The 18,372-nt window shown below is 40.0% G+C and overlaps 2 protein-coding genes across 2 annotated transcripts in view; both read left to right on the forward strand.

Moving 5' to 3' along the window:
- LOC133644101 (protein strawberry notch homolog 2-like) overlaps positions 1-6,100 on the forward strand; it is a 150,594-nt gene extending 144,494 nt beyond the window's left edge. The window contains exon 7 of the mRNA XM_062038423.1: positions 6,074-6,100. Coding sequence (XP_061894407.1) covers positions 6,074-6,100 — 27 coding nt within the window. The remainder of the gene's footprint in view (positions 1-6,073) is intronic.
- Positions 6,078-18,372, forward strand: part of LOC133644496 (protein strawberry notch homolog 2-like) — a 116,694-nt gene continuing 104,399 nt past the window's right edge. Inside the window, 2 exon segments of the mRNA XM_062039017.1 lie at positions 6,078-6,302; positions 6,381-6,469. Coding sequence (XP_061895001.1) covers positions 6,195-6,302; positions 6,381-6,469 — 197 coding nt within the window. The 5' untranslated portion in view covers positions 6,078-6,194.

An 18,372-nucleotide genomic window follows, 5' to 3' on the forward strand; every position in this document is an offset into this window, starting at 1 on the left:
TTTTTCGTGAGTTAACTGCATCTTTTTAGATTCAAACAAGTCAGGGATGCAGGACGCATTAGTGGACCTTTACTAACTGAACCAGTAATTGTTTGAGCAGTTATCTTCCAATTATTGCACGAGAAACTCTACTCCATTACATGCTTGCATTGTACTCCTATTTTACATTTTTAGTATGTTTACTTTTTGTCGTATCTGGTCTTTTGGGCTTATGCTAACAGTATGCTTCAGAAAGAAAAATGTCCTTCCTCTGTGTGTGTGTGTGTGAGTGGCGAACATGTTGGCTCGCTCTCATGCACACACCAAGACAGACAAAGGCCCTCTTATTTTGACCCTCGTGAACCCTATTAGGGTTTATTACCTCAGCTTTGTCCCCAGTGAACACGCCTGGCGTATGTCCCGGATTGGTGGCTACGAGAGTGAGTGAAGTAAGGTAGCATGGGGTGGGGGGACGGACTTGCACACTGGATTCGTCTCAGGCGATGGGAGTGTTGCAAAATGATAGGCATTGTGAGAGTGTGGCAAGATTAGATTGATTCAGCTGTCAAACGGAGTGAGATTTGTGACATGTTCGCTGAGCTTTCAGTGTGGGGTGTAGATATGCTTTAGAGTAATATAATGAAGCTACTCTTAAAGGTGAACTGCACTTTTTGGGGAATTTCGTTCATAATTCCTATGTAAAACAAGAAGGCAGATGTATAATTTCTATGCATTCTAACATGCAAATAAATAGAATCAATGGGAGGTCCTTTATTCCACCCATAAAGCCCTCTAAATAACCATCCAACAACCGCCAACAATACTCCCATGCTCCAAAACAAACTTTTCTTACTTGTTGGTACCTGTTTTTGTGTATTTGGGATCTGTATAATTACCCAAAAAATTAAAATCAAACCATTGAGACATTGCAAAGGTATTTATAAAATAATCTTGCCTTCCTTCATATTTCCTATAAACGAGATGTTTGGAATAGAGATCGACAGATATGTTTTTTTCAGGGCCGATACGATCATTAATGGTGAAGGAGGCAGATAACCGATATTTGGAGCCGATATTCATTTAAAATAAAAGTGACATTCATTGGAAACTCAGAACGGAAAGTTTTTTGATAATTTAAATAAAAATTTTCTGACAACGATATTAAGTACAAAACGTAATGTACAGATCATCCAAAGCAATATTGAGGTAGAGACATAGTTTACATTATTAACATCTTTAGTAGGGCATGATAAAGCAAGAAATTGCACTTATCAACCCTGATAAGGCACACCTGTGAAGTGACTACCTCTTGAAGCTCATCGAGAGAATGCCAAGAGTGTGCAAAGCAGTAATCAGAACAAAGGGTGGCTATTTTGAAGAAACTAGAATATAAAACATGTTTTCAGTTATTTCACTTCTTTTTGTTAAGTACATAACTCCACATGTGTTCATTCATAGTTTTGATGCCTTCAGTGACAATCTACAATGTAAATAGTTATGAAAATAAAGAAAACACATTGACTGAGAAGGTGTGTCCAAACTTTTGGCCTGTGCTGTAAATAAATCCATCTGTTATAACTAGAGATGTCCGATAATGGATTTTTTGCCGATATCCGATATTCCGATATTGTCCAACTCTTAATTACCGATTCCGATATCAACCGATACCGATATATACAGTCGTGGAATTAACACATTAATATGCCTAATTTTGTTGTGATGCCCCGCTGGATGCATTAAACAATGTAACAAGGTTTTCCAAAATAAATCAACTCAATTTATGGAAAAAAATGCCAACATGGCACTGCCATATTTATTATTGAAGTCACAAAGTGCATTATTATATTATTTTTTATTTATTTAACATGCCTCAAAACAGCAGCTTGTAATTTGGGACATGCTCTCCCTGAGAGAGCATGAGGATGTTGAGGTGGGCGGGGTTGGGGGGCGGGGTTGAGGTGGGGGGGGGGGTAGATGGGGTGTATATTGTAGCTTCCCAGAAGAGTTAGTGCTGCAAGGGTTTCTGGGTATTTGTTCTGTTGTGTTACGGTGCGGATGTTCTCCCGAAATGTGTTTTTCATTCTTGTTTGGTGTGGGTTCACAGTGTGGCGCATATTTGTAACAGTGTTAAAGTTGTTTACACGGTCACCCTCAGTGTGACCTGTAAGACTGTTGACCAAGTATGCCTTGCATTCATTTGTGTGTGTGAAAAGCCGTAGATATTATGTGATTGGGCCGGCACGCAAAGGCAATGCCTTTAAGGCAGGGGTCTCAGACACGCGGCCCGCGAGACGCTATTTTGCGGCCCGCACCTTAATATGAAAATTTAATGTTAGTGCGGCCCGCAAGTTTTATATGAATGCCGCTTGACAGCGTCATACTTGCCAACCCTCCCGATTTTTCCGGGAGACTCACGAATTTCAGGGTAACCATTCTCTCGAATGTCTGCCGATTTTCACCCAAACAACAATATTAAGCCGTAAATGTGTTTGTCATTCTTGTTTGGTGTGGGTTTACAGTGTGGCGCATATTTGTAACAGTGATAAAGTTGTTTATACGGCTACCCTCAGTGTGACCTGTATGGCTATTGATCAAATATGACTTGCAGTCACTTACGTGTGTCTGCAGAAGCCTCATACAACATGTGACTGGGCCGGCACGCTGTTTGCATGGTGAAAAAGCGGACGCGACGACAGGTTGTAGAGGACGCTAAAGGCAATGCTATCACGACATGCCCTTAATATTGTTGTCCGGGTGAAAATCGGGACAAATTCGGGAGAATGTCGGGAGGGGCACTGAAATTCGGGAGTCTCCCGGAAAAATCGGGAGGGTTGGCAAGTATGTTGCTAGAGCGTGATAGCCATTCAAAGAAGGTGAATTCATTAAAAAGTGCATGTTAGATTTTTTAAAGAAATATTTTCTTGCGGCCCAGCCTCACCCAGTTTCTGCATCCAGTGGCCCCCAGGTAAATTGAGTTTGAGACCCCTGCTTTGAGGTTTATTGGTGCTCTGTACTTCTCCCTACGTCCGTGTACACAGCAGCGTTTTAAAAAGTCATAAATGTTACTTTTTGAAACCGATACCGATAATTTCCGATATCACATTTTAAAGCATTTATCGTCCGATAATATCGGACTGCCGATATTATCGGACATCTCTAGTTATAACCATACCTTACTACCACTAAACGGAATTTAATTGAAAATTTTTCGAAAAAAGAACGTTAGAATTCGTAATAAATACTTAATTTTTAAGGTGCTCAGCTGTTTGCAACTTGCTCTCAGTTACATTTTTTAAACAAATATGATAACAAGAATACCACCAGCTAGCTTATCTTACCAATTGTAGTTACGTCATTATGTGCTAAAAACGTAAGTAAGCAGAATAAAATGCTTAAAATGTTTTGGAAAGTCAGCGCTCTCTCTGCATCGGTTGCCAGTGGGGACCCACTGGATTTTCCCAGGACCCACTGTAATCACCACATGTGGGCCCTGGGGACTCACTACGTACATAGAAAACCTATCAATATCACTGGTCATTCTAGCATGTGTATAAGTACCATTATGATTAGTAATGATCAGCATATAATGTCATGTCAGTCATGTTATGTGATTGTATGTGTAGCTTAGTACTTGTGTGTACGACATGATATAGAATGACTTAACTTCAAAAAGCTCTGCAACAGGGATGTTTAATTGAGGTTTGCATTCGGCCTTTCATTAGCGATGTGTTTAAAAGTATGAGTGCACATATGTGTATGTTGTTTGAGTGTTGATAATAAAATGTTGTTATCTAGGACACTTTATATTCCTCTTAAATTTTGTTGTGCTAAAAAAAGGTTTTATTTAGGGGCACCTGTGCTCCGAGTGAAAAAGCTAAGCGTACCGCCCTGAATGGTGGTGCTTTGCTCCACATTTTGCAAAGATTTTGTATTACAGACCACCTTCAAGTCACTTTCTGACTTTCCCTTCAGAATGCGTTGTTTTTTGGGCGGTCTTATTTACGTGCCGAAGCCCTCCTCCAAGCCAAGCTCACTTCAACAGCATCTCCACTCCGTCAGCCATGTTGTAGTTTTTAGCACCATATTGAGTCTACTAAGCAATGCAAGTTAAAAGTATGCGCTACCTTTTATTAGAAATGTCAATGGCAAATGATTTTAGCATGCATGTTCATGTATGAGACAGTATTCCTTCTAACAAAAGGATAGAAAAAAGTAAGGAACTTACTGACTACAACTTTGGACTACAACTGAAAGCTCTTTGGGTAAACCTCTACCATATATGGAGATATCTGCTGTCGTACATTAACTAAGGCAAAATACATCATTAAAGTCTGAAATTCCAAATGACTCGTTTGGAGCATGTTTTGAAGAAAGGCTAGAAAAGTTGCTTTTGCATAACAGGACACCTTTAACATATACCGTATTTTTCTGACAATAAGGCGCACTTAAAATCCTTTCGTTTTCTCAAAAATCGACAGTGCGCCTTATAACCCAGCGGGCCTAATGTATGGAATAATTCTGGTACTGCTTACTGACCTCGAAGCAATTTTATTTGGTACATGGTGTAATGATAAGTGTGACCAGTAGATGGTAGTCACACATAAGAGATACGTGTAGACTGCACTATGACACCAGTAAACAACACCAAAACTTTAAATGTTTCATTGAAAAAAAAGAACATTACACACGGCGCTCAAAAATCTGTCAAAATGTTTTAGTATGACTTTGAAGTCGCACCGCTTGATGGATTGTCGGCTCATTACGGCTACCGTAGTCAGACATACAAGTATTGCTATGGTGTGTGTATAAGGACCGCAAAATGGCACCCATTAGCAGACATATTATCTGGCGTTTTGTTTCACAATATTATGCAAAACCAACTGTTCTTACCTTCTGGTACCTGCTGATATGTATTTGAGATCTGCATAAGTCCTGAAAATTTGCACACGTCCGCCACTGTAGTTTGTGCCGATTCCGTAGCCGATAAGCTTCTTCTTTTTCTCTACCTTCTTGTTAAGGGGCATTCACCCTCTGCTGTTGCCACTTCTAATATAAAGTAGCTTGATGTTCTAACTTATATCTTGCTATGGAAGTGCTAAAAACTACCTGTGTTATTGCACTAGTGAGCCACGGATGAGGAGATGCTGCTTCGTTATTGATTTAAGTAAAGTCTGAATGTCATTAAAACAGTTAGCTCCATCTTTTGACACTTCTTCCACACCCGTCCTTGCACGCTAGACCGCAACAACAAAGATGACGGGGAGAAGACGCTGCCGAAAGTGAGCCACGTAAATAAGACCGCCCACAAAACGGTGCATCCGGGAGCGACTGTCAGAAAGCGGCTTGAAGATGATCTGTAAAACATAATCTATGCAACATTTTGACCAAAGAACCACCATTACATATTATGTAGACCAGTGGTCCCCAACCACCGGGCCACGGCCCGGTACCGGTCCGCGGACCGATTGGTACCGCAAAAGAAATAAAAAAAATAAAAATAAATAATGTTTTTTTATTTATTTTTTATTAAATTAACATAAAAAACACAATATATACATAATATAACAATATAGATCAATACAGTCTGCAGGGATACAGTCCGTAAGCACACCTGATTGTATTTCTTTATGAAAAAGAAAAAAAAATCCCCCCCGGTCCGTGGGACAAATTTTCAAGCGTTGACCGGTCCGCAGCTACAAAAAGGTTGGGGACCACTGATGTAGACCACAAGAAGGGTTTTACATTTAGAAAAAAAAATAATAATATGACTCCTTTAATGCGCCTTATAATCCGGTGTGCCTTTTGTATGAAAAAAATACCTGAATAGACCTGCTCGTCAGCATTGCGCCTTATAATCCGGTGGGCCCTATGGTCCAGAAAGTACGGGACTTTTAATACTTTTCTGCCTCTTTATAGTGCATTTTTGCAGTGTACAATATAATGAAAAGTCAGCAGTGTGCAAACAATAAAGAAATGTCTTTACTTTAATCCACCACAAATTACAGGTGGGACAGTGTACAGTATAGTACAAATGTGGGCCTGTATGTAAGGACATCATTAACACTTACTCTCTGTACTTTGCTCTCTCTTACAGGTCATGGAGAGCATTTGCCCGTGCTAGAAGTACGATTTCAGAGCACAGCCAGCAGCACGGGGTGGCAGTTTGGGCCGAAGCATATGTCATTTAGTGTGGTCATGTGTGAAACTGAAGTCTGATGCCCACCCTCCCCTCAGCACTGGCCATGGACGGGGAGAACTACCTGCATCCAGAAGGCCCTCAACTGGACAGCAGCATGTTCTCTGTAGCCTCCTCTAACATGGAGGTACGCCAAAGACATCTTAGTCATTTGATCCTCTTCTGCTTCCTGCACATGGTTGATGTTCGTTATATTATGTTTTAGAGTCCGCTATTTGGTCCCTCTGGATCCTGGAGGTCCTACTCTCAGCCGGGGGAATATGGCGATCACTGCCCTATGCAATCTGGAAACCAGTAAGTTGCTATGTTAAAACAAACAATGGAATTTGCAGTTTCCCTGAATGTTTTTTATATTTTACACATCAAATCCAAATGGCAAACAAATACACTTTTCGATGTTATTTTTGTGCAAAGGGGACTTTCTGTAGCCCTTCCACTGTGTAGGATGTACTCAGCACAGGTGCCTAATAAAGGGGAACTGCACTTTCTTTGGAATTTTGCCTATCGTTCACAATCATTATGAAAGACATGACGGCGGATGGATTTAAAAAAAATACATTGTAAATATTAAATAAATTTAATCAAAAGTCTGCTTGCAAAGGAGCCTATGGGAGCTGTTCAATTCTGCCTATAGAACCCCTATAAAATTTAAACACCTTTTAATAGGGTTTTATATATATATATATATATATATATATATATATATATATATATATATATATATATATATATATATATATATATATATATATATATATATATATATATATGTTGTAAGTATATATGTAACATATAGAGTATATGTACATGTAATATATGGAGTAACATGCACATTTATTAAAGAAATTAATATTGACATATTGCACGGTGGCACAGGGGTTAGTGCATGTGCCTCACAATTTCGAAGGTCCTGTGTAGTCCTGAGTTCAATCCCGGGCTCGGGATCTTTCTGTGTGGAGTTTGCATGTTCTCCCCGTGACTGCGTGGGTTCCCTCCGGGTACTCCGGCTTTCTCCCACCTCCAAAGACATGCACCTGGGGATAGGTTGATTGGCAACACTAAATTGGCCCTAGTGTGTGAATGTTGTCTGTCTATCTGTGTTGGCCCTGTGATGAGGTGGCGACTTGTCCAGGGTGTACTCCGCCTTCCGCCCGAATGCAGCTGAGATAGGCTCCAGCACCCCCCGCAACCCCAAAAGGGACAAGCGATAGGAAATGGATGGATGGATGGATATTTTGATCATTTTAAGCATACGCGACACATTCATTTCAAAAACACATCACAACATTTGCTTTTTTTCCCTTCTTCATCACTGATTTCTGCTCACTGCAGACTTCACGAGAGCCAACAAACACAATACAACATCACTTACTGTATAAGGTCTGCTGTCATTAGGATGCCGACTTCTAGGAAGTTCATATATTCCCATTTAGGTGAAAAATTTGTCGTAAACTACAATCGCTTTTCGTGTCGTTCTTCTTGCCAGTTCCAGGTCCTAAATTGCGGTCAAAGTGTCCCAACTTTTCAGGGTTATATTCTCAGCCATCTACTTTCCAGGTGAGAGGCATGATATATGATGTAGAAAAAACTTTCAGGGAGCAGGGAAGCGAGGAAATAGCAGACCACTCAATGAGGTAAACATAGGGACAAACGGAAGGGATTACGTCGCTATAAACAGTTTGTCTGCGTTAGCGCTTATAATAACAATATCACTAATACACGAAATGTAAATTGAGTATTGTTGCCGTTTTTTGAATGGTTATTTATCTGATTTTATGGGCGGAATTGTAGAGCTCCAATTGGCTCCGCTTTAGAATGCATTAAAAAATCCATCCGTCCTTCATAATGATTGTGAAAAAAATTCCTAAAAAAGTGCAGTTCCCCTATAAGACTTTTCTATTGGCAAAAGCAGGTACTACACAGTACTATTGCTAGTACCTGGTCAGTCATGGGTTACAAGAGTGCCTCACCTATAACACATGGGTGACATAAACCACTCACTGTTGTTAAGGGCGATCAATTTGGTGTCAAAATGCATTTGTGTTTTCCTTTTTTGGGGAGGATTATTTTACATAAGAAATAATGGAGTTAGCGTATTTTTCGGAGTATAAGTCGCACCGGTCGAAAATGCATAATAAAGAAGGAAAAAAAACATATATAAGTCGCACTGGAGTATAAGTCGCATTTTTGGTGGAAATTTATTTAATAAAACTCAACACCAAGAATAGACATTTGAAAGGCAATTTAAAATAAATAAAGAATAGTGAACAACAGGCTGAATAAGTGTACGTTATATGAGGCATAAATAACCAACTGAGAATGTGCCTGGTATGTTAACGTAACATATTATGGTAAGAGTCATTCAAATAACTATAACATATAGAACATGCTATACGTTTACCAAACAATCTGTCACTCCTAACCACTAAATCCCATGAAATTTTATACGTCTAGTCTCTTACGTGAATGAGCTAAATAATATTATTTGATATTTTACGTTAATGTGTTAATAATTCCACACATAAGTCGCTCCTGAGTATAAGTCGCACCCCCGGCCAAACTATGAAAAAAACTGCGACTTATAGTCCGAAAAATACGGTATTTAAACATTAGGGATGCAAAGATACAACATCCTCACATACTTCAGTTGTAGGTAGGGCTGCAGCTCTCAAATATCTTAGTAATCGGATATTCTACGAGGGTTGCAGTTATCGATTATTTTTGTAATTCATCAATTAATTTGTTGGATTAATTAAGTTCTCAAATAAACCCATTTTCTAGCCTAAATGCGTCTATTAGGGGAAATACTTTTAATAATCACAGCTTGTCTCGTCTTCGCTCTTGTCCACTTTGTCATTGTTTTTCTTTGAGCTATCTCTCTTCATCAGCACTTTGTTATCAGAATCAGAATCAGAAATACTTTATTAATCCCCGAGGGGAAATTCCCCTTTTATTATTCTTATTATTATTATGGTAACACATATTTCCACACAATGCATGTAGGCGGATCTCCGCTGTCACTCGCACGGAAAATGTGTTTTTCTTGACCGCTTGTACTTGATTACAACGTAAATGCACAATGCAATACACACCCGTGTCTTTCACTTTTAATGCATACCAAAACTTGCTAAATATAATGATAAAGTTGCTACTTAGGAAGCACAGCTTGCCTGTGCTACATCTCTGGTGTGTACAGTGCAACCGGAAAAGATTCACAGCATTTCAGTTGTTCCACGTTTTGTTGCATCACAGCCTTATTCCAAAATGGAATAAAATAATTTTTGTCCTCAAATTTATACACACAATACTCCATAATGCCAATGTGACAATGTGTATTTTTTTAGAATTCTTTCCAAATGTATTAAAAATAAAACAACTAATTAATCACATGTGCATAGGTACCGTATTTTCCGGACCATAGGGCACACCGGATTATAAAGCGCACTGCTGATGAATGGTCTATTTTCTATCTTTTTTCATATTTAAGGCGCACCGGATTTCAGGCGCATTAAAGAAGGAATATTATTTTTATTTTTTTTTCTAAATGTAAAACCCTTCCTTGTGGTCTACATAACATGTAATGGTGGTTCTTTGGTCAAAATGTTGTATAGATTATGTTTTACAGATCATCTTCAAGCCGTTTTCTGAAAGTCGCTTCCGGATGCGCCGTTTTGTGGGCGGTCTTATTTACGTGTCTCACCTTCGGCAGCATCTTCTCCCCGTCATCTTTGTTGTAGCGGTGTAGCGTGCAAGGACGGGAGTGGAAGAAGTGTCAAAAGATGGAGCTAACTGTTTTAAGGACATTCAGACTTTACTTAAATCAATAATGGAGCAGCATCTCCTCATCCGGAAACAACAACAAATGTGTCCCGTGAAAAACCGTCCGACCGGAACTCTCTAATAACTAAAGTTCCTTGGGTGAATAATTTAACTCACTACACCGGTATGTTTTAGCGATTTCATGGTGAGTTTACTGACAGATATAAGTTAGAACTAGAGATGTCCGATAATATCGGCAGTCCGATATTATCGGCCGATAAATGCTTTAAAATGTAATATATCGGTATCGGTTTCAAAATTATCGGTATCGGTTTCAAAAAGTAAAATTTATGACTTTTTAAAACACTGCTGTGTACATGGATGTAGGGAGCAGTACAAAGCGCCAATAAACCTTAAAGGCACTGCCTTTGCCTGCCGGCCCAATCACATAATATTTACGGCTTTTCACACACACAAGTGAATGCAAGTCATACTTGGTCAACAGCCATACAGGTCACACTGAGGGTGGACGTATAAACAACTTTAACACTGTTACAAATATGCACCACACTGTGAACCCACACCAAACAAGAATGACAAACACATTTCGGGAGAACATCCGCACCGTAACACAACATAAACATAACAGAACAAATACCCAGAACCCCTTGCAGCACTAACTCTTCCGGGACGCTACAATATACACCCCCCTAACCCCCTAACTCCTCCCCCCCCCCCCCCCACCACCACCTCAACCTCCTCATGCTCTCTCAGGGAGAGCATGTCCCAAATTCCAATCTGCTGTTTTGAGGCATGTTAAAAAAAATAATGCACTTTGTGACTTTAATAATAAATATGGCAGTGCCATGTTGGCATTTTTTTCCATAACTTTGATTTATTTATGATAAAAGTTGATTTATTTTGGAAAACCTTGTTACATTGTTTAATGCATCCAGCGGGGCATCACAACACAATTAGGCATAAAAATGTGTTAATTCCACGACTGTATATATCGGTATCAGTTGATATCGGAATCTGTAATTAAGAGTTGGACAATATCGGAATATCGGCAAAAAAGCCATTATCGGACATCTCTAATCAGAACTGTACACTACTTTATATTAGAAATGGCAACAGCAGAGCGTGAATGCCCCATAACAAGAAGATAGAGAAAAAGAAGAAGCTTATCGACTACGGTGTTGGCACTGACTACAAAGGCGGACTCGCGCAATTTTTCAGGATTTATGCAGATCCCAAATAAACATCAGCAGGTACCAGAAGATAATAAAATTTGCTTTTGCATAATATTGCGAAACAAAACGCCTGATATATGTCTTATCTTATACACACACCATAATAATACTTGTATGTTTAATGCGCAGACAATCCATCAAGCGGTGCGGCTTCATAGCTTACCAAAGTCGTACTATAACATTTTGAACGATTTTTGAGTGCCATGTGTAATATATATTTAGTAGTATATATATTTTCAATGGAACATATAAAATGTTGGTGTTGTTTACTTGAGCCATATTGCCATCATACCTCTTACCGCATATCTCTTATGTTTGACTGCCATCTACTGGTCACAGTTATTACACCATGTACGAAATAAAATTGCTTCGAGGTCGGTGGGCAAAACCAGAATTATTCTGTACATTAGGCGCACCAGGTTATAAGGCGCACTGTCGAGTTTTGAGGGGAAAAAAAGATTTCAAGTGCGCCTTATAGTCCAGAAAATACAGTATTCACAGCCTGAGCCTCAAAGCTCAAAAGTGAGATGAGGTGCATCATGTTTAATCTGAGCATTCTTGAAATGTTCCTCCAGCTTTGGTAAATTAAACTGGTTGGACTTGATTTGGAAAGGCACACCTGTCTATATATCAGGTCCCACACTTGTCAGTGCATGGCAGAACACAAACCAAGAATGAAGTCGAAAAAATTGTCTGTAAACCTTTTAGACAGGATTGTTTCGAGGTACAAATCTGGGAAAGGGTACAGAAAAATATCTGCTTGCCTTTAAGGTCATAATGAGCGCAGTGGCCTCAATCAATAGAAGTTTGGAACCACCTGGTCTCTTCCAAGAGCTGGCCGGCCGTCTAAACTAAGCGATCGGGAGAGAAGGGCTCTAGTCAGGGAGGTGACCAAGATCCTAATTGTTAAGGCAAGGCAAGGCAAGGCAACTTTATTTGTATAGCGCTTTTCATACACAAGGCAGACTCAAAGTGCTTCACAGACAACAAAGTGAAATGAAAGAAAATAAAAGCAAAATGAAAATGCAGACAATAAAAATAAAAACAGTGCAGACGTTAAAAGTTAAAAGATTAAAAGATTTAGCTGAAAGCTAAGGTGAACATAAAAGTCTTCAGTCTAGTTTTAAAAGTAGTGAGAGTTGGGGAGAGTCTGACATCTTCAGGAAGTTTATTCCAGCTATGTGTTGCATAGTGACTGAATGATGATCTCCCTTGATTTGAGTTTACTCTTGGAACCGCTAACAGATTGGTCTCAGAAGATCTTAGTGATCTAGAGGGTGTATATAGTGGGAGCATATCAGTGATATACTTGGGCCCTAGACCATGTAGTGATTTATATGTGAGCAGGAGGATTTTGAAATCTATTCTCTGATGTACAGGGAGCCAATGTAAGGATTTAAGAATTGGTGTAATGTGCTCACATTTTTTGGTCTTTGTTAGAACTCTAGCAGCAGCGTTCTGAACAAGCTGTAGCTGCCTGACAGTTTTTTTGGGAAGACCTGCAAGGAGACCATTACAATAGTCTAGCCTACTGGTAATAAAGGCATGTACAAGTTTTTCTAAGTCTTGAGCTGACATGAGCCCTCTAAGTCTTTTTACATTTTTGAGGTGATAGTAGGCCGATTTTGTTACTGATTTGATGTGACTGTCGAAATGTAAATCAGAATCTAAAATAACCCCAAGATTTCTGGCTTTATTTGAGGTTTTCAGGGACAGTGATTGAAGGTGTTGGATGACTTTAAACCTTTCTTTTTTAGCACCAAAAACAATTATCTCAGTTTTATCTTCATTTAGTTGTAGGAAATTTTGGCACATCCAGTGTTTGACTTGCTCAATGCACTGGCACAGAAGATCTATGGGGCGATAGTCATTTGGTGATAGCGCTACATAGATTTGGGTGTCATCGGCATAGCAATGATGGTCAATGTTATTATTTTGCATGATTTGTCCTAGTGGGAGCATATAGATGTTAAATAAAGTCGGCCCCAAGATTGAACCTTGGGGGACTCCACACGTTACGTTGGTTGGTTCTGATACAAAGTCACCAATGGAAACAAAATAGTTCCTATCTTGTAGATATGACTTGAACCAGCTTAAAACTGTGCCTGAGATCCCCACCCAGTTTTCCAACCTGTCCAAAAGTATTGAGTGGTCGACAGTGTCAAATGCAGCACTGAGGTCCAAAAGCATTAATACTGAAGTTTTGCCAGAGTCTGTGTTTAGACGGATGTAATTTATAACTTTAAGAAGGGCCGTCTCTGTGCTATGAAGAGGTCGAAATCCTGACTGGAAGTTGTTGTGGCAGCCAGTAGAAGCCAAGAAGTGATTTAGTTGTTGGAGGACAACTTTCTCAATTATTTTACTTATGAATGGTAGATTTGAAATTGGTCTGTAGTTGTTGATAACAGAGGCATCTAGGCTCTGCTTTTTTAGAAGAGGTTTAATGACTGCAGTTTTGAAAGCCTTCGGGAAATTGCCCGATTTAATAGAATTATTAACTATTTGCAAGATGTCTGTTGATAGGCAGTCAAAAACATTCTTAAAGAAGTTGGTAGGTAAAACATCAAGGCAGCAGGTGGATGACTTCAGAGCTGTCACCGTTTCCACTAGAGTTTTAGAGTCTATGGCATTAAAGCTTGCCATCATTGCTGTGTTACTTTTGCCTAAATGGGGTGGTGATCCAACTTTTTTACTTGAGATATTGATGGTGCGTCTGATGCCTTCAATTTTATCAATATAAAAGAATGCAAAGTCATTGCATTTCTGCGTGGAATGGAGTTCGGCTGGTATTTGTGTTGGGGGTTTAGTCAGTCTGTCAACGATTGTGAATAGGGTTTTGGCCTTATTTGTGTTGCTGTTTATGATATTGGAGAAGAATGTTTCTCTAGCACTTTTTAAGACTAAATTGTAGGCCTGGAGGCTCTCTTTATAGATGTCATGGTGAATATGAAGTTTTGTATTCCGCCAGATTCGTTCAGCCTTCCTGCACTCTCTTCTCTGGGCTGTTACAGCAGCAGATTTTCTCCAGGGTGCCTTTTGCTTGCCAGAAATCGTTTTAACTGTAACAGGTGCAATGATATCTATGATATTCACAATTTTGGAATTAAAGTTGCTTACAAGATCATCAGCATGACATGGGTTTAGAGGTGGTAGTGAGGAGATGGCGTTTTTAAAGAGGACATTAGCATGTTCATTTATGTACCGCTTTTTGACATTCTTTGATTCTGTTTGTGTGTCCGGAATTACAGAAATATTAAAGAAAACACAGAAATGATCAGACAATGAAGGATCAATCACAAGAACATCAGAAACATTGAGACCTTTTGTGATAATCAGGTCCAGGGTGTGTCCCTTATAATGTGAAGCCTCTTTCACATGTTGAGACAGTTCAAATGTGTCTAAAATAGTAAAAAGTTCTTTTGCGCCCTTGTCATTTAAATCGTCAATATGAAAATTAAAATCACCAGTTATAACCAGGCAGTCAAAGTCAGTGGAGATGCTAGACAATAGTTCAGTAAAATCATCAAAAAAATTTGCAGAATATTTAGGTGGCCTGTAGATAATTAACAAGAGAATTTTGGGAGAGCATTTCAACACAGCACACAGGTATTCAAATGATGTAAACTCACCGAGTGACATCTGTTTCCCCTGAAACATGTTTTTAAATATAGCAGCAACCCCTCCACCTCTTTTCCCCGATCTACATATATCAATGAAGTTATAGTTGGGGGGTGCTGTCTCGATCAGAATGCTTGCACTGTTATTTTGTTCCAGCCATGTTTCAGTTAAAAACATAAAGTCAAGTTTAGAAGTGCTAATAAAATCATTGACTAAAAATGATTTGCTATTCAGAGACCTGACATTGAGCAGACCCATCCTGATGGTGTTATTGACAGGCTTCGATGTTGGCTTTGATTTGGAGATAATAGGAATGAGATTGTTTAGGTTAGCAGGGTGGCTAAGTTTCCCAATGTTTACTCTCTTGGTAGTCACAACAGGGATGTAGAAGGTGCCATGATTTGATGTAGGCAACCTTGGGCCCAGCTGATAATGTGGTCTACTGCTGAACCCTTTTCTGTATCAGAAATATTCAGGACTGCTGTCAGGGCGAGGCGGGGTTTGCCGTAAGGGGGAGGGGGAGTGAGCAGCGTCAGAGCTGGGACGAACTACTGAAGGTGGACGTTGAGGGCGTGTAAGGGGTTGGCGTGAGAAAGGTGAAGTATGGCTGGGGGGTTGTGGAGCACGCCTTCGTGGAGGGGGTGGTGGAGGTGAGCGATGATCTAGGGGGGTAAAAATCTGAGTAGGGTGGGGCGTGAGTGGGGGTAGCTCCCGGAACTCCAAGGGGGAGAAGGGGGGAGAAAGGTCTACTTGAGGGAGGGAGAAAGATGGAGACGTGGATGGCTTGGGGGATGTGGGGGAGGGATCTTCACATGCATTCAGAATGGAGGGAGGGGCGGTAGAGGAGGATAGACACCTTTCCTCTTTGCTCTGGTGTATCTCATGGTCGACGTTCTCCTTTTGCAGTGGCGGTCCTCCTTCGACGTTCCTGATAGGCTGTGTTGTGTCTTCCTTCCTCGGTGGCTCCTCTTGTCTCTTGTCCTTGGCAGTGATGATAGATGCAAGATGCAGGAAGTGAAACATGTTGTTCATGAATAGCTTTATTCCCATCTTATTCAGGCAAAGTCCGTCTGCCTTAAAAAGATGCCTGCGGTCCCAGAAAAAGCTAAAATTGTCAATAAAATGCATTGAACGAGCAAGAAGTGCACTTGATAGCCACTCATTCAGCGAGTAAAGTCTACTGAATCTCTCAGCTCCTCTCCTGATTGGGGGTAGAGGACCACTGATAAAAACGTCAGCATTCACAGCGCTGACTGTTTCAAAGAGTTTATTGAAGTGCTCTTTCAGCTCTCTTGATTGTTGTTTTACAATGTCATTAAAACCAATGTGCAGGATGATATTTTTCACATTTGGGTGTGCAGCGACAATTTCCAGGATTCTTTTTTCCATGTCAGATACCATATCCTTCGGAAAGCAGAGTACTTTGGTGTTATTATTGCTTTTCATATCTTTTACAGAAAAGTCCCCCACAATCAGATTTTCAGGAGCTCTCGTTAGCTTTCTCTGTGGTGTAAAGTTAGCAGGTCTTACCCTTCTGCGTGGTGATGGTGGGTTATTCAGGCAATCAGAGGGGGATCCATTGTCCATCAACAGTGGGGCAAACCTGTTCTTTAGTTGGACACTTGCTTGCTGGGGAGGTTTATTGGTAGTTCTCCTCTTCTCAGCTGTCCGCTGCTGTGTCCTACGTGGCAGTGGAGTTGATGACGCAGTATGCCTGGCTGAAGATGGTAGCGCAGGCCAGCCGGTCAGATCAGAGATATCGGGGCGCTGGGTCCTGCCAGATATCCATTCTCCCTTGTCGCAGGGAGGTGGTCTTCTCTTTGGCTTTGCACCAAGTGTGTTCCAGGGAGGATTTTCACTGGTAGATTTATTACCCTCTACAGGGACCTCCCGTTTCTTCGTAGCTTCATTGTTGCTAGTTAGCTGGGTTGTAGTTAAAGTTAAGTTAAAGTTAAAGTACCAATGATTGTCACACACACACTAGGTGTGGGGAAATTTGTCCTCTGAATTTGACCCATCTCCTTGTTCCACCCCCTGGGAGGTGAGGGGAGCAGTGAGCAGCAGTGGTGGCCACACCCGGGAATCATTTTTGGTGATTTAACCCCCAATTCCAACCCTTAATGCTGAGTGCCAAGCAGGGAGGTAATGGGTCCCATTTTTATAGTCTTTGGTATGACTCGGCTGGGGTTTGAACTCACAACCTACCGATCTCAGGGTGGACACTCTAACCACTAGGCTACTGAGTAGGTTATGGTCACTCTGTCAGAGGTACTGCATTCCTCTTTGGATTCGCTTGCATTAATTATAAGCATGTTTTAAATTCCACATTAAAACTGTAGGGGGAGCTCAGGAGCCACGTGAAGTAAAAAAACCCCTATCACTGCTTTATTCTTGCACTCTCTCTAGCCTTTATGGCATCATAGCAAAATGAAAGGTGACTCTCAAAGAAACGTATGCATGAGCACAATAGAGCCTGTGTAAGTTGTGGTAATGCCCCGCGCATCGCAACTGTTGATCATGTGAACGCATTTTGTCAGGTCAGGATGATGATATCATGAAAATAGAACTGCATCTATTAGACATGTTTTTACTCTTAGTTCTGCCATAGATCAAGAGGGCTAAATTTATGCAGCAATATTACTTATTTACTAATTTTGACTGCACTTTTCAGAAAGGTTTGCCAACAAAATACTCTTTTGTAACATGTGCTCTTTGATGTACATCGAGGTATGCCAGATAGGCCACTTAACTATAAACTGCCTTCTGACTTGCTGACAGTGCCTGCAGCCAGACTCTATAGATTATTGAAGCCTGTTGATAGCAAAGATGTTCCTATTTCATAATTGTGCTGCTTTAAAGAAAAAACTGCTGAGAGGAAAGTAGAAGTTTCATGCCATGTTTATTATGTTATGTGGTGTGTAAATCAATATTTGGTAATCCCTAAGAGTCATTTAGTTCTGGCTTTATGTATTCCCTAATACCATGTTCTTGGATTGCTTGTGAAGACAAACATTTTGTACAAGTTACTGAGCAAATATCATGTTTCAGTTGAGGACTAGGAGTCCTTTGTTGTACTCTTCTCTCCAGGTTTTGAAATATAACTCACATCTATGCCAGTATGATAAGGACTTGACAAATTTTCAGTTCAGTTTCAGTATATTTGGAACATGCATACGATACAATGTAACGCATCACATATTTCCAGTTGTTTCATTACAGCACGTCCGAAAAGAAGTAGGGAGAAGCTGATCTTATTTAATCCTACCCGTTTTCATACCATAGCATTTCCTTGTTCTCTGTAACAGAACAGTGAATAAATAAATAATATACCATTTAAAAAAAATAAATAATAATAATAATATACCATAGTAAGTAAACACATATTAAATACATAAATAATCTTTATCTCAAAAGGGGTTCAAGATGTTCATCATAATTATGGTTCTGTGTACTTTGTGAACACTTGTCGTTTGAACAGTCTCTTAAACTGAATCATATTGGTGCTTTGTTTGATTTCTTTGTATTTTAATAATAATTTAATTCCACATACAGATATGCTAAAGGTTT

The sequence above is a fragment of the Entelurus aequoreus genome, linkage group LG27 (assembly GCF_033978785.1).
Source record: "Entelurus aequoreus isolate RoL-2023_Sb linkage group LG27, RoL_Eaeq_v1.1, whole genome shotgun sequence".
Lineage (NCBI taxonomy): Eukaryota > Metazoa > Chordata > Actinopteri > Syngnathiformes > Syngnathidae > Entelurus > Entelurus aequoreus.